The 14716-nt window shown below is 38.8% G+C and overlaps 1 protein-coding gene across 1 annotated transcript in view; it reads left to right on the forward strand.

Annotated features, from left to right (window-relative positions):
- ANO1 (anoctamin 1) overlaps positions 1-14716 on the forward strand; it is a 116089-nt gene that overhangs the window by 98745 nt on the left and 2628 nt on the right. The window contains exons 19-25 of the mRNA XM_084630092.1: positions 662-773; positions 1348-1405; positions 1517-1617; positions 2112-2257; positions 5071-5223; positions 7937-7989; positions 11236-11420. Of these exons, the coding sequence (XP_084486218.1) occupies positions 662-773; positions 1348-1405; positions 1517-1617; positions 2112-2257; positions 5071-5223; positions 7937-7989; positions 11236-11420 (808 nt within the window). The remainder of the gene's footprint in view (positions 1-661; positions 774-1347; positions 1406-1516; positions 1618-2111; positions 2258-5070; positions 5224-7936; positions 7990-11235; positions 11421-14716) is intronic.

The following is a 14716-nucleotide window of genomic DNA, read 5'->3' on the forward strand; positions in this document are numbered from 1 at the left end:
ACAGAAAAATATAAAGACATGGAAAAAAGATGTGCCAAAACACTGTAGAACTAATTTTCTTGTGCTATTTTCAGACAGGACCAGAAGCAGAAGGGCCAGAAATTTTATCCAATCTCCTGTTTTATGCTAGATCCATACTAATTTTACAGACACAAATAGTTTGGATATTCTTATTGCAAGTGAGATTCATGGGAGTTCCAGACACAGAGTTGTTATCAAATTGGCCCTATTGTTTGAGAAATACTGTAAAGTAGGTCACCCAAATTACCTTTCTTTTTTCTCTAATCAATTTTCTTATCTTCCCCTGCCATAGCTGTTTGTTTAAATGTGCAGTTCTGCCATCAATACATGGAAGCAGCTCCCATGGACTTCACTTGAGGACAGCCCTCCTGTTTTGTTATGCTCTTTTGTTGTTGTTTTTTAAAAACCTCACATATATTAAGTAGATCAGAATAAGTTATATGTGTGGCTTATTTCTTTTCCCATTGGTCATTGCCTTCAGTGGGATCAGGTTTCTGCACCTCCATTTAAATATGTTCATATGTCCTTAAGGGAATAGTTGTTTGGATTACATTAGGGAGTTTTCCAAAGTCCCAACTTCATAAACCCTTAACACTTTCCAGTCCAGAAGTTTCCTTTATGTGTGTCTTGTTTACTTCAGAGGTCCCCAAAACAGACAAGAGTTTTGAAGAGCGGCTGATCTTCAAGGCCTTCCTTCTGAAATTTGTCAATGCCTACACTCCCATTTTCTATGTTGCTTTCTTCAAAGGCCGGTGAGTAACCTAGACATATAGTTTAAAATTTCAGCTGTTACTCTGAGATTATTTTTGTAGGGACATGTTCTGGTTGAGTCTCAGTGTGCAGCTAGTACTGGGAGTCTTACATACATCTAAAGATACATCTAAAGTGTGATCCATAGAATTTATCTGTCTCTCTCTCTCTCCTGGTATTGTCCCCTTACTTGACTTCCCATTTCTCTTTCTCATCTCCTCATGTTATCTCATTTTAACTAAAATTCGTTTATTTTTCTTTGTTAGATGTACTTTTAAAATAAGTTTGCAGATATGTGTCTGTAATACTTAGGATGTATAGAGGAAACTTGGAAAAAACTTTATAATTTAACTAATTCACCAATTAAATTTAAAAAATAAAATATTCCAAACACAAGTACCTAAAATTGTCCTTTCTGAACTTTACTATGTGATGACAAATTATTAACTGATCCTAAAGTCCTTGGGCATGTGTAACTCTCATTCAAAGAATTAGCTATTTTACATGAAGGACTGCAGGATCAGATGTATAAAAAGGTAGAATATAATTCTAACCATTGTTTCCAAACTATCCTAGATTTGTTGGACGTCCAGGAGATTATGTCTACATTTTTCATTCTTTCCGAATGGAAGAGGTAATTGCAATTTATCTTGTGCATATTCATCATTGATCAAGAAAATAACAGTGAATTCACGATCAAATGATTTGGCAAAAATGCTGACTTAATCTCCTTTCTTGGCTTTAGTGTGCCCCTGGTGGTTGCTTAATGGAATTGTGCATCCAGCTTAGTATTATCATGTTGGGCAAACAGCTGATTCAGAATAATCTCTTTGAGATTGGTATCCCGTAAGTAATATAGTTACCTTCATTTTATACCATACGTAAAGTACACTGCATATCAACCTTTTATGATGCAAACATCTGGCTTCTTTTGGTTTATAGTCCTCGTGCAAGAAATCTTTACAGCAAGACTATGCCTGCAATATAGCTGTGCCTTTGTACCCCATAGCATTTTCAAACTCCTCATGCATTTTTGTAACATGCGGACTTCTTTGAAAAGTGTTAGACTATTGATTTTATACTCTTTACTGCTGAGTTTGATGTTCAGTATTTGGTTCAGTTGTTACCAGATTTGAATATCAGTGAGTGCTGAACCCTAATTGCTTGTCTTTACCTTTGGCTTTTACACAGTTTTTGTACAGATTATGAAAACTGATGATATAAGGCTTTTTTTGTGTCTATTAGCATGAATTTAACTGTCATTCCTGAACCATCCAAACAGGGGGTGCTTTTTTAATGGGGAAAAAGACCTGCTAAGCTGATCATTTTTTTTCTTCCAGAAAAATGAAGAAATTAATCAGATATATCAAATTAAAGCAACAACGCTCTTTAGATCATGAGGAGCATATGAAAAAAAAACAACGCTATGAAGTGGACTATAACTTGGAACCTTTTGCTGGGCTTACTCCAGAATACATGGAAATGAGTGAGTGAAGTGGAAAATAATTAAGTTTAAACTGTAATGACTATAACTGTGGAGATGGTGAGTTGAGTTCTTTGAACTAGCAGATGTGATTCATGTTACATTCCTTTATAAAAATGTCCCCCCTGGCAGTAACTGAAACCCTGCTGGCTGCTACAGGTGACTAACTGGTTCATATGGTATGGCATAATGCCTGTGTGTGTGTATGTATACCACTGTCCTAGAGTGGCTAACCTAGAGAAGATAAAAGAGCCCTATAACAACAGCTCAAGTGGAAAAGGGCTGGCTTCTATCTTCCATACCATATGTTTGTGGTAATAGCTGACAGCCATGGTTCCAGATACCTCAATACAGTACTGAAATACCAGGTGTTATCTGTTGATCTTTGTTACAGTTTAACACACAGTTTGAAATATACTATATTTATAGCTCCATTTACATTTGGCTCCAAGAGACAAATTTTGCTCTCAGTTGCACCCCTGTACACCAGCAATAACTCCACTGAAGTTAGTAGAGTTAATTCTGGTTTAAGAGAGCATAAAATTTGGCCCTGTTTCCTGAATTCTGGGCTGAATCCTCACAGATACTCCAGCAATCTCACACAGATCACACACAAATTGTTATTTAGTAATTAGGGCTGTTGATTAATCACAGTTAACTCATGCAATTAACTCAATTGCACTGTTAAATAATAGAATACCCACCAAAGCTTATTAAATTTTGTGGATGTTTTTCAACATTTTCATACATATTGTATTCTGTGTTGTAACTGAAATCAAAGTATATATTATTTTTGCTTACAAATATTTGCACTGTAAAAATGATAAACAAAAGAAATTGTATTTTTCAATTCACCTCATACAAGTACCATAGTGCAATCTCTTCGTCCTGAAAGTGCAACTTACAAATGTAGATTTTTTTTTGTTACATAACTGCAGTCAAAAACAAAACAATGTAAAACTTCAGAACCTACAAGTCCATTCAGTCTTACTTCTTGTTCCACCAATTGCTAAGACAAACAAGTTTGTTTGCCTTTAATGGAGATAACGCTGCCCTCTTCTTTATTTACAATGTCACCAGAAAGTGAGAATAGGCATTTGCATAGCACTTTTGTAGCCAGCATAGCAAGGTATTTATGTTCCAGATATGCTAAACATTCGTATGCCCCTTCATGCTTCGGGCACCATTCCAGAGGACATGCTTTCATACTGATGATGCTCACTAAAAAAAAATAAGCGTTAATTAAATTTCTGACTGAGCACCTTGGGGGAGAATTGCATGTCCCCTGCTCTGTTTTACCCGCATTCTGCCATATATTTCACGTTTATAGCAGTCTCGGATGATGACCCAACACATGTTGTTCATTTTAAGAACACTTTCACTGCAGATTTCACAAAATGCAAAGAAGGTATCAGTGTGAGATTTCTAAAGATAACTACAGCACTTGACCCAAGATTTAAGAATCTGAAGTGCCTTCCAAAATCTGAGAGGGATGAGGTATGGAGCATGCTTTCAGAAGTCTTAAAAGAGCAACACTCCAATGCGGAAACTACAGAACCCAAACCACCAAAAAAGAAAATCAGCCTTCTGCTGGTGGCATCTGACTCAGATAATGAAAATGAACATGCGTCAGTCCGCACTGCTTTGGATCATTATCGAGCAGAACCCGTCATCAGCATGGACGCATGTCCCCTGGAATGGTGGTTGAAGCATGAAGGGACATGTGAATCTTTAGAGCATCTGGCACGTAAATCTCTTGCGATGCCAGCTACAACAGTGCCATGAGAACACCTGTTCTCACTTTCAGGTGACATTATAAACAAGAAGCGGGTAGCATTATCTCTTGCAAATGTAAACAAACTTGATTGGCTGAACAAGAAGTGGGACTGAATGGACCTGCAGGCTCTAAAATTTTACACTGTTTTATTTTTGAATGCAAGTTTTTTGTACATAATTCTACATTTGTACATTCAACTTTCATGATAAAGAAATTGCACTACAGTATTTGTATTAGGTGAATTGAAAAACACTATTTTGTTTTTTTACAGTACAAATGCTTGTAATAAAAATAAATTTTAAGTGAGCACTGTACACTTTGTATTTTGTTGTAATTAAAATCAGTATATTTGAAAATGTAGAAAACATCCAAAAATATTTAAATAAATGGTATTCTATTATTAACAGTGCGAATAATAGCAATTAATTTTTAATCACTTGTCAGCCCTATTAGTAATTGATTAATTAGTACTTAATTTAAGCATAGAGTGTCAGCTTACTGCTGTTGAAGGAGCAGGGAACAGGTAGCTGTAATCCACCTTTCCATTCCCCTCATTCTGGAGGATGCTAAGGATTGCTCTGCATTATGCTGGTTGCTGCAGTCTCATAAGCACCATTCCAGGGCTGATTGAAGTGTGGTACATTCCAGCCCCACTCCCAGCATGACTCCTCCCTGCCTCTGACATGCTTCCTATTCAGATGGGGAGCAGGTGGCCTAAACCTGGCTAAACCATCTTTGCACCACTCAGGGGATTTAATTATGTCAAAAGAATTCCCAGCTGCCCCTTTAGGGCATCTTTGTGGTTGTTTTGCCTGACCAGCACAAACTATCAGAACAGGGACTTATGGCTCTTTATGCTTGGATGAAGTACCAATTAATCAACTACATATTGAAATTTGTGTGAGGTATAACTAGCAAGTCTCTCTATGTTGTTAGGGTTTGTAGAAACATTTACGGGGGAAGCATTAATTTGTTGTAACACACCAAAGCACAGTTCATAATTGCAGAGCACTCTCAGTGAAACAGTTTCTCTTTTCAGTTATCCAGTTTGGATTTGTAACCTTGTTTGTTGCATCCTTCCCGCTGGCTCCTTTGTTTGCGTTGTTGAACAACATCATTGAAATACGTTTAGATGCAAAGAAATTTGTCACTGAGCTTAGAAGACCAGTTGCAGTCAGAGCAAAAGATATAGGTAAGTAGATTACCAAATAGCCTAGTCATGAGATAATGTTACTCCTTTTTTATTTATTGATTGATGGCAGGAATTTTTTTATGCTGAGTTGGGTTAATTAACAGGAAGATCTTTATAGTACAATTGAAAACATTAGAGTGTAACTTAGCTGTGAATTGTCATAACTTATCAAAGCTTTACTTTTAAAATATTAAGAGCAGTGTTTTAAATTCAGATTAATATTTTATTAAGTTAGCATAAAACATCTGAGGATCAGGAATGATCAATAAAACAATGAGATACAGTGCATGGTTTTCCACATCAATAGTTCTTCCTGGCCATGCAAGTTTTATTGCGGAAACAAAAGCTTCTGCATTAAAAACTCCAGATCCTCAGCTGGGCAGGGGAGATACATAGGGGCAAAGGGGAGACTGAGTGACTGTTGAAACATGTGGGAGTTATTTCAGCTGCTTCCTTCCTGGCCAGTATGAATTCTGGGGCATTGAAGGCTAGAAACAGCAGTGTATCTGGCTGAAACCAGGTCCTACAATTGCATAGAAGCACAGAACCAGGTCTGCTACCTGAGGGATCTCTTGACGGCAGAGGTGATGAGAGATGGATTTGCCCCTGCAAGCTATTTTCCCTCATTACCAGTTAATTGGGATACTGGAAATTCACAAACAGAAAACTCAATGAAAAGAATTATTCACGTTATAGTATAGTCAATCTGAGTAAAGAAAATCTACGGTTAATTACCATACAATATGTTCCACAGTTCTGGGGCATTTCTGAATGCTCCCCACTGTGCCTAGGTATTGAAGGACACATGAAGGGTTGTTTCTGTGGTCTTTTCCTTTCCTTTTGTCAAATTGTTGCCATCACCATCACATCCTTTTTTCTGTAGTTTGTGTGAGTTCCCTGGCTTCTTCAGCAACTGCTGTGTTTTTAAAATGTCTGTGGATTGTAATTCAGTTCTAGTGAGATATTTGAGGAGAATTTCAGATTAAAATGAGTTTCTGCCAAGGTTCCACAGGGCCAAAATATCACCTTGTCATGAAGAAAACCACATAAGGCTTGAGACAGGAATCAACAGACAGAAAGGAGAAGCATGCATAATGAGAGGGGTTGTTCTAGAATCTAGATAACAGAAATCCTATGCAATCACTGGCAGTGACCAGGGGCCTACTCCTGCTCCCCACAATCAGCTCTTCACCAAGCACAACTGGTACACAGCCCAAGATTGGCCTTTAAACATGAGCAGAAGAAGGCCCTATATCTGATTCTGTTACAACTCTGCTGGAAAAACAGATGCTTTTGTCTGCTCCCTTAGTTTTTCTGAAACACGAATTAAGTCACTGTTGCTAAAAAGAGATGTACTAACAATGACCAGATTCAAAATAAATGATGAGAAAGGTGGAGTTGACCGTCTGTTTATTCACAGATGCTAGAACTAGAGGTGCTGAGGGTGCTGCTGCACTACCTGACTTGAAGTGGTTTCTATCATATACATGATTTAAAGTTTGATTCAATGCCTCTCAGGAGCCTCGCTACACAATTTGTTCCAGCACCCCTGTGCTTATTAGTTGCTCAGGGTTTATCTTAATTACATAGGATTCTCTAGGTTACAAAGTACTAGTCCCTGGAAACTTTATGTATAGTAAACACGCACCAAACCAGTAGATGTTAGACAAACTCATCTTGAGTGTCTAAGGGCTACAGAAGCTCAAGTCCCAGCTGGGCTGCTGTTTTGTCATGGAACTGTGACCTTATACATCTAGATACCAGAGTCATTGGCACAGATCAAACCTGGGACATTCAGCACCAAAACCACAGGCCCCTAGAACTTGAGCTAAAGGAGAACTCTTTTAGCTGTGATTAGTAACCAGAAGGTTGTTACAGTCCTAGGGGGACAGTTGCTGGTTGGGTGCGTTATCATATACACAAAATCAGTGTGTTATACCAAGACACCACAGAATATAAGGAGAGACTGCACAGTGGGACTGGGTGATCTTTGTGCATCATCCTTCCAGCACACCCCCACGGTTGATACTAAATTAATATGCTGTCAGTATATCTTTTGCATGCACAGCCTCCATACTGCAGAAACCATGCTCAGGAGTTCCCAGATACAGTGAAGTGAGCAGCAAGGAGAAACCTTACCAGAGTGGCTTCATTAGAACCATGCTGCTGGTGAGGAGGGCAGAGGCAATGCAAAGAAATAAGGCATCCATGTGGAAAGCCCTAGTTTATGACAGATCCCTTAAGATTGGTACTCTCAACAGAGCAATATATTCTGCAAAGGGATCTTCTGTTGAGATTCTAGTTCCCCATGTGTCATTTTTTCCTCCTTCCTACAGAAAATTATTTGGGCCCATTTGATCAAGCTTCATGTTTTTTTGCTTATATACTGGCTACTTTCTTCCATTTTGCAGTAACCTTGCCTTTCTCTCCCCCCTCTCCCCCGCAAAAGAGTGGCTGGCTCAGGTGCTTTTAAAAATGAGGCAGGTGTCTAAATATGGATGTATGGAGCCATATTTTAGGCTCCTGTTGGTTTCTGTTGTCTGAAATAGGGTTTGTTACAAACTGAAGACAAACTAAATAAAGTTTGTTACAAACTAAATAAAGCTGTAGTGATGTGCAATCACGAGACGTGGCAGATACATGATATTTTCAGTTAACAACGATAAGTTTAACAATCTGAAAGCATTTACCACCATGTTTGTCTTTCCCATAGGAATCTGGTATAATATCCTCAGAGGTGTAGGAAAACTTGCTGTAATAATAAATGTAAGTAATTCTTTGTCAGTAAAATTTGAATGCAATGGGCCTGATTCTCCACTCCATTACACTGGTTTTCTTCTAACTAATTTCCACTGAAGTCAGTGGAGTCACATGATTTAAAGAAGCTCATCAACTAGAGAATCAGGTCCAGGGTTTAGTTTTACATTGTCACAGCGTATCATATATTATTTATGAATTATAAAAACTTGCAAAATTAAAAGCTTCAGTACTAAAGGCTAGTTGGCAATAAAAGCCATAGTAAATATAATCAGTGGTAGCCTTGGCATCTTTTTCCAGACTATTTTTACTGCATCTGCTGACCTTAAACTAGGCTTGCTTCCTAGTGGTCTAGATATTTTGTAAGTATCTTTCCTTGACCACATTTTTAAACAAATGCTAATTTAAAAAACCTGTTACCCCTCTACACATATTGGGCCAGATCTTCACCTGGTGCACGTCAGTTTAGCTTGACTGCATTCAGTTTACACCACCTGGGGATCTGATGTGTTCATATGATGTGTTCATATTAGGAAGATGGGATATGATCCATGTCTTTAGGACTCTGTGCAACTACGGAAATTAATAAGAATGTTTTCATTCACTTCAATGAGTGCAGACTAGGCCCTTAGGAAAACATGCAAGACTACTTCAATGTGTCATATAATCAGACTGCTTTGGATCATTCGAGTCTTCAGAAAACTTTTATACTGGGGTTAAAACAGTAGAATAGCTCTGACTTTTGTTTACATTTACACATTTTTCTGTGAGGGTGTATTCCATGTGGTACACAAACAAACACTATTTCATCTCATAGTCCCTTCACACCCACCAAAAGTTAGATCTGTGTCAAAGTTACAAACAAGGTGAAAAGAGGGTCTAGAAACAACAAGAGAGGAGACAATGCTGGACATGTGGCGTGGCTTGTCTTGAATACCATGCATCTGTGGAGTCTCTGGTTTTCTCCCAGCCTTAAGTTCTAAGGATGTGATTTCCCCTTACATTATCTTATAAATAGATCCGGATGAAATCTTTCAACCAAAATTTTTTTCAGGAAAAAATGCAGATTTGGGTCAACTGAAACACTGTGCAAATTTGTATAGATTTTGTTGAATTGCTTTGGTCAAAAAGAAATAGCCTACAAAAAATTCTGAAAAAGTAAAAATGTTTCATTTCAACATTTCAAATTAAACATTTTGATTCAAAATGACTTTTTATTTTGAAATTACCTTGAATTTCATTTTGTAAAAATTAAAAAAGAAAAAGAATCAAAATCAAAATGGAGATTTTGTTTTGAGTAGAACAAAACATTTTGTGTGACCCAAAATGAATTTTTTTAACTTTTCTGTTCACTAAAAGTTTTGAAAATTTTCATTTTCTGGTCAACTCAAAATTATTGTTTTCTTGAATTTTCAGACTTGACAGAAAACTAAACAAATCTATTATTTGCACAGCTCTACTTTTAAGCTCCCTCTCTAGCTCCTGGACAGTTGTTACTGTGGAGTCTTCTTCCAACTGGAAGGAGAAGATGAGAGGCCACTCAGAAGTGGTCCTCAGGATAGCAAAGAGCATATAGCCCATCACCCTCCCTCCAAGCAGGTTAGCTCCACCATGCACCTCAGTAACTTGGGAAGTGATTTCTCACTGAAGACTGATCCAAAACCCATTGAAATCAATGCAAGGACTTCCACTGACTTCAGAGGACTTTGGATCAAGCCCTTATTTCCAAGCAGGGAAGTCTCAGAGCCAGCACCCAGAATTGTTGGCAGAGCTAGTTCCCAATCAGTCTTATATTTTGGTGTTCTGCCTTTAATTTCCCCTTTCTCATCTTTTCTGCTTCTCCTCTTTTGCCTTAGAAAATCTTCCTATTCTCCCACATTCCTCCCTGCAATCTCTTCAGGCATTAACCACTGTTGTTCTCCTTACCTTAATCAATCTACTCTCTGTTTTCTATCATAGCATAAGTAAAACTTTTTGTACTGCACATACATGAGCTGCACGCAAATTACAGTCTTTCATGATAGCAATAAATGAGAAAAGCCAAAGCTATTGAGAACACAACTAAATTGTCTGTCCTTGCACTCTGTATATCACGCTTTTTTATAAAACCTGAGGAGAATAAGAAATTTTAGTGACTGTAAAAAGGCATCTGGCCCAACATGCTTGCTGTTTTATCTTGATCTAGTTAAAAACCTCATTAAAATTAACAGATTTTTGCAAAGCAGAGGGCATTTAAAGAGTTGGTTCACCATAAGTTATTTGCAGCACATAAAAGTACATCCAGAGCAATCAATCAGAGCTTATACAATCCATCTGGGACCAGTTGTAATTGGAGCAGAGGGGAATAGCATGGTGTTTTGCTTTTTAGCAATGTTGCACAAGTTATTCTGTACAGTCACAGAATTAATATAATTAATACACAACAGAAAAGCACAGTAAAATCTAAGACACCTTTAAGGTTGGAAATATTACTGGTATTTAAAAAGAAAAATACCTGCTATTTATTTATTCTAGTCATTTATCTAAGAATAGCAAAAGACCAAAACAAAAAAACAAACAAAAAAACTCTGCAAAGTCTAAGAAACTCTAGAGTCTGGGTCTGATCATGGTTGATCAAGTTGTAGTGATCTTTAGCAGCTTTTGTTACAAGGAGATCTTGTTCCCTTTTTGTTGTGATCAGCTATTATCTGATATGCAGGGCCAGCTGAAACAAATCTGGGGTCTCTGCAAGGTCATTTGTTTGGAGCCCCCATCTTCAACTCCCAAAGCTCAGTCTGCAATCTTCTCTTTCTGTCTACCCTAAACACAGAATGTGAGGGCTTGCGATAGGGGTTGAGAGGGAGCTGAAGTGGGAACAGAAAAAGTAGTGTGTCCAGGACTAGTACATGTGTTTGTGGAATTCGAAGAATAGAGGTTTTGTGCTACATAAGGGTGATGGGGACCGAGTAATGAAAACGGGGACAATATCTGGATTCCCCAGGGAGCTGAAGTTATTTACATAGAGATCTCAGCCAACATGAAGCTACTTATACTTGACACCATGCAGCTCTGGAACTTGAGCAGCAAACATCACACTGATGAGGTTTCCATATCCTTAGCATCCCATGGGCTGCAGACTTAGACTTATTGTCTGAATCAGCCCACTGTATACCATTTCTTCGATTCATAAGCATTATGTGGGGAAGATGCACTTGAGTATATTATCCACTAAACATTACCTGAATATTGCGTTCATTCTTTACTCTTATGGCTTAGGCATTTGTGATCTCATTCACATCTGACTTCATTCCACGCCTCGTGTACCTGTATATGTACAGTGAGAATGGCACCATGCATGGCTTCGTGAACCATACGCTATCCTCTTTTAATGTCAGCGATTTTCAAGGAGGAACAGCTCCAAATGACCCAATGGAACTTGGCTACGAGGTTCAGATATGCAGGTACTCTCTTGAATGATAGCCATTTTAAGTTATTTTCCCTGTTGAATGGAGGTACTAGCTTCTTCATGTGTCTGGTGGGACTCATAGTTACACAGTCACATACCACCTGATTTAGGTCCTATTGTAGTCTATTGGCAGCTCAGTCTTCTTTATCCAATAGAGAGAGCAGTTACCACTGAAATCTTTACATATAGGTAAAGTTACCACAGCACTTGTAGCATATACATTGCTTAGTTTGAGAAAATGAGTAAACATTAAATACTTGTCAGGGCATTTGAAAAGTGTTTATTGCTGACAAAATATTTATCAACTATTTGGGTTACAGGAGGGAGCAAAAAACAAAAAAACCTCAAACTTCCAACATTGTATGGAACTCCCCTATCCAATTTCAGGATCTAGCATGATTGGTGAGTTTAAAAAGTCATAACCTCCTCCACTTTTAAAAAGTCATAACCAGCATCCTTCCAGCTCAGGATAGGGCAACACCACTTTCTTAATCACCCAAAGCTGCTGGTGGGTCAGTGCAAGGCACTTCTCTCCTTTGCTTGGCCAAAAAGGCTCTGCATCACATCAAGTCACTACAGAACTAGAGGGAGATACTGGTAGTCATAGGAAGGTCTTCTGCAACATGCTTGTTCCAGGATGGTGCCATTTTACTGAGATGATTTTATGTTTCCATGATTCTATTTTTGAGGCTTGTAAAATATCACCACATCGTAATGTTGTGCTGTGACATGATGTTTTGATGCAGTCACTTCACAGCATACTGATGCTTTGGGGCAACAAGATGACATTTTGCCAAGATGTCACAATTTTGCATCATGATTAGGCTTGGCAGGAATCGATTTAAATCAATAGATGTCAGTAAACATTGATTTCAACTGACGCACCAAAATAGACGGGGAAAAAAAATCCATCTGTTACAAATGGCACAAATGCAGCCTCCCCCGTGCACCTTGTGTCTGCAAGGATTGGCTGTCTCTGGCCCTGTAGTAGTACAGAGAGCATCTGCAGCCTTGCTGTCACAGGAGTGCGGGAATCGGGCCATGATGCAGAAGCTGCAGAGACTCGCTGTGGGGCCAGTGATGCTGGATCCCTGCAGCACAAAGTGCAAGGAAGGCTATGGTCCTGGTGGGGCAGAGCAGAGACCCCCGGCCAAGGCTGCAAGGAGGAGGGCAAGCCTCTGGCCTCCAGGAGGCCACCCCGCTGTTGAATGGCTCCTGCCTGGAGATGGAGACATTCAGCAGAAAGGTGGCCTCCTCTGCGGCTGGGTGCTCATCTTCATCCTTCTCATTGCAGTCCTGGCCAGGGGTCTCTGCTCTGGCTGCAGCCTTCCCCATCCATGTGCCTGCAGGGATCTGGTGTCATCGGCCCCACAACTATGCAGGGAGCCATCTGCAGCTCCACCATCACGGCTCCTCTCTCTCACTCACCAGGCAGGAGTATAGGGGCCATTCCCAGGCAGAACTGTTCAGCAGCAGAGTGACCTTCCCTGCTGCTGGGGGCTCATCCTCCTCCTTGCAGTCCTGGCCAGGGTCTCTGCTTTGCTGAGCCAGCACTTTGCTGGGCCTCCCCTGCATCATGTTTCCTAATGTCTTGGGCCCTTCAGCGCCTGGGTCCTTGCAGCTCAGCTGTCAGTGCTGGGAACTCCCTGAAACATCATTGTCAGCACTTTCCCTAACTCCAACCACAACCTTGTCTCCCTTAGTTTCCCACAACTTTAAAAATAGAAGTTTTTTAAAATAATAATAGATATTAATCAAAAATGCAAAAAAATAAAAACTGAAGTCTGCCAACCCTAATCATGATGTACTGATGCAATGACACTACTTCAAGGTCTACCTATCATACTGTCCAGTTGATCCAGTAGTTCAAGCTGACAATAATGGCAACTTTGTCTACACTGTGGGCCCAATTTTCCCATCCCTCCTGGTGTGGAATTCCCATTGACTTCAGCACTGACAGAATTAAATCCTTAGTCTTAGACCCATCTAAAATCCTAATATACATGGAACTAGTGTGATCAAAACAAATGTTCCATATTATTTGCGTTTTTAAAGGAAAATTCTTGCTGAATATTTCAGCTGGTCAAGAAATCTGGGTCAACGTTGAAATGCATTCTTTGCCTAGGCTAACTTAGATATGCATCAGCTTCAAAATGTTCTCAAAGCCTGCAATTGGGGATCAAAGCCAAGAGCAGCAATGAAAGCAATTCAAACAGCAAAGATAAGGACAAAGATTGGAGACATTACAGAAAAAAATACAGGATTTTGGTCTGTTTCCACTGGAAAATGACAGAAATTGACAAGAAAAAAAAAGGAAGATCATTCAGAGTTTTTCTTAATTTACACTATTTACAACTGTCGAAGAAATCAAAACTTAATCTGTTAAAATGACCATTAAAATTAAAAATCACTTTTACTGTGACATGAAAGTAAAAACCAGCTAGAATCAGCAAAGTTATCTACTCTTACCTACCTTTCCTTTCCTCTGTATCCCTGAGGTGATCTCTCTTGGGGGAGGAAATACCAGTTTGATTGAAATGTTTTCAGTGTAGAATTATGACTAGAAGGGAAGAGTAGGCTTCATGGTCCAACACAGAGCACTGTGTTTTCTTCTCTCCTTTCCCCACAAGTCCTTTTTAATTCTCATTCCATCTTTTCTCTCACAGTCCCTTTCTTCTTGTAAAATCACATTTTAGAATATGGAGATATAATTTCTGCATACATTTATAATATAATGGTATTAATTTAAATTCTTCCATTTTTTGGTCAGGATACTTTTTAAAAACAAAATAAAATTGCTATTGTTACATCACAGTTTCATAGACTATATAAACCAGTGCTATGGTGAAATTCTTCTTTCATATCAACTCAGCAAGAGCTTGACTCCAATCTTCTGTTCTTCCTATGTGTGGAAATCTAAATATTGGAGTTCTGATCCACCATATCAATTTGAGTTCAGTATTTTGCTCTTATAGCTGAACCTGAAACATAAAATACCTCCCAAACTTGGAAGAAGTTGAGATTGTGAGATTGCAGCTCAGCCCCTCTTTACTCTGAGTTTATATTGTTCATACTGATCAGAAAGCATAAACATTTAAGAGTTGTCTTCTTCTAATCCACATAAAATTTCAAGGCTGTGGCAGGCTGTTAGTTTTGTCTTGTTTGGCTGGATTTTTACACAGCCTTTCTGTAAGAGGGATTTGTATCAAAAAGATCTGAATTAGAGTTTAATGCGTATTCTGTACTAAATCCTAATTGTGTGAACATTTTAAAACAACATCCTTGATTTAT

Source organism: Lepidochelys olivacea (assembly GCF_965140295.1).
Source record: "Lepidochelys olivacea isolate rLepOli2 genome assembly, chromosome: 6".
NCBI classification, from domain to species: domain Eukaryota; kingdom Metazoa; phylum Chordata; order Testudines; family Cheloniidae; genus Lepidochelys; species Lepidochelys olivacea.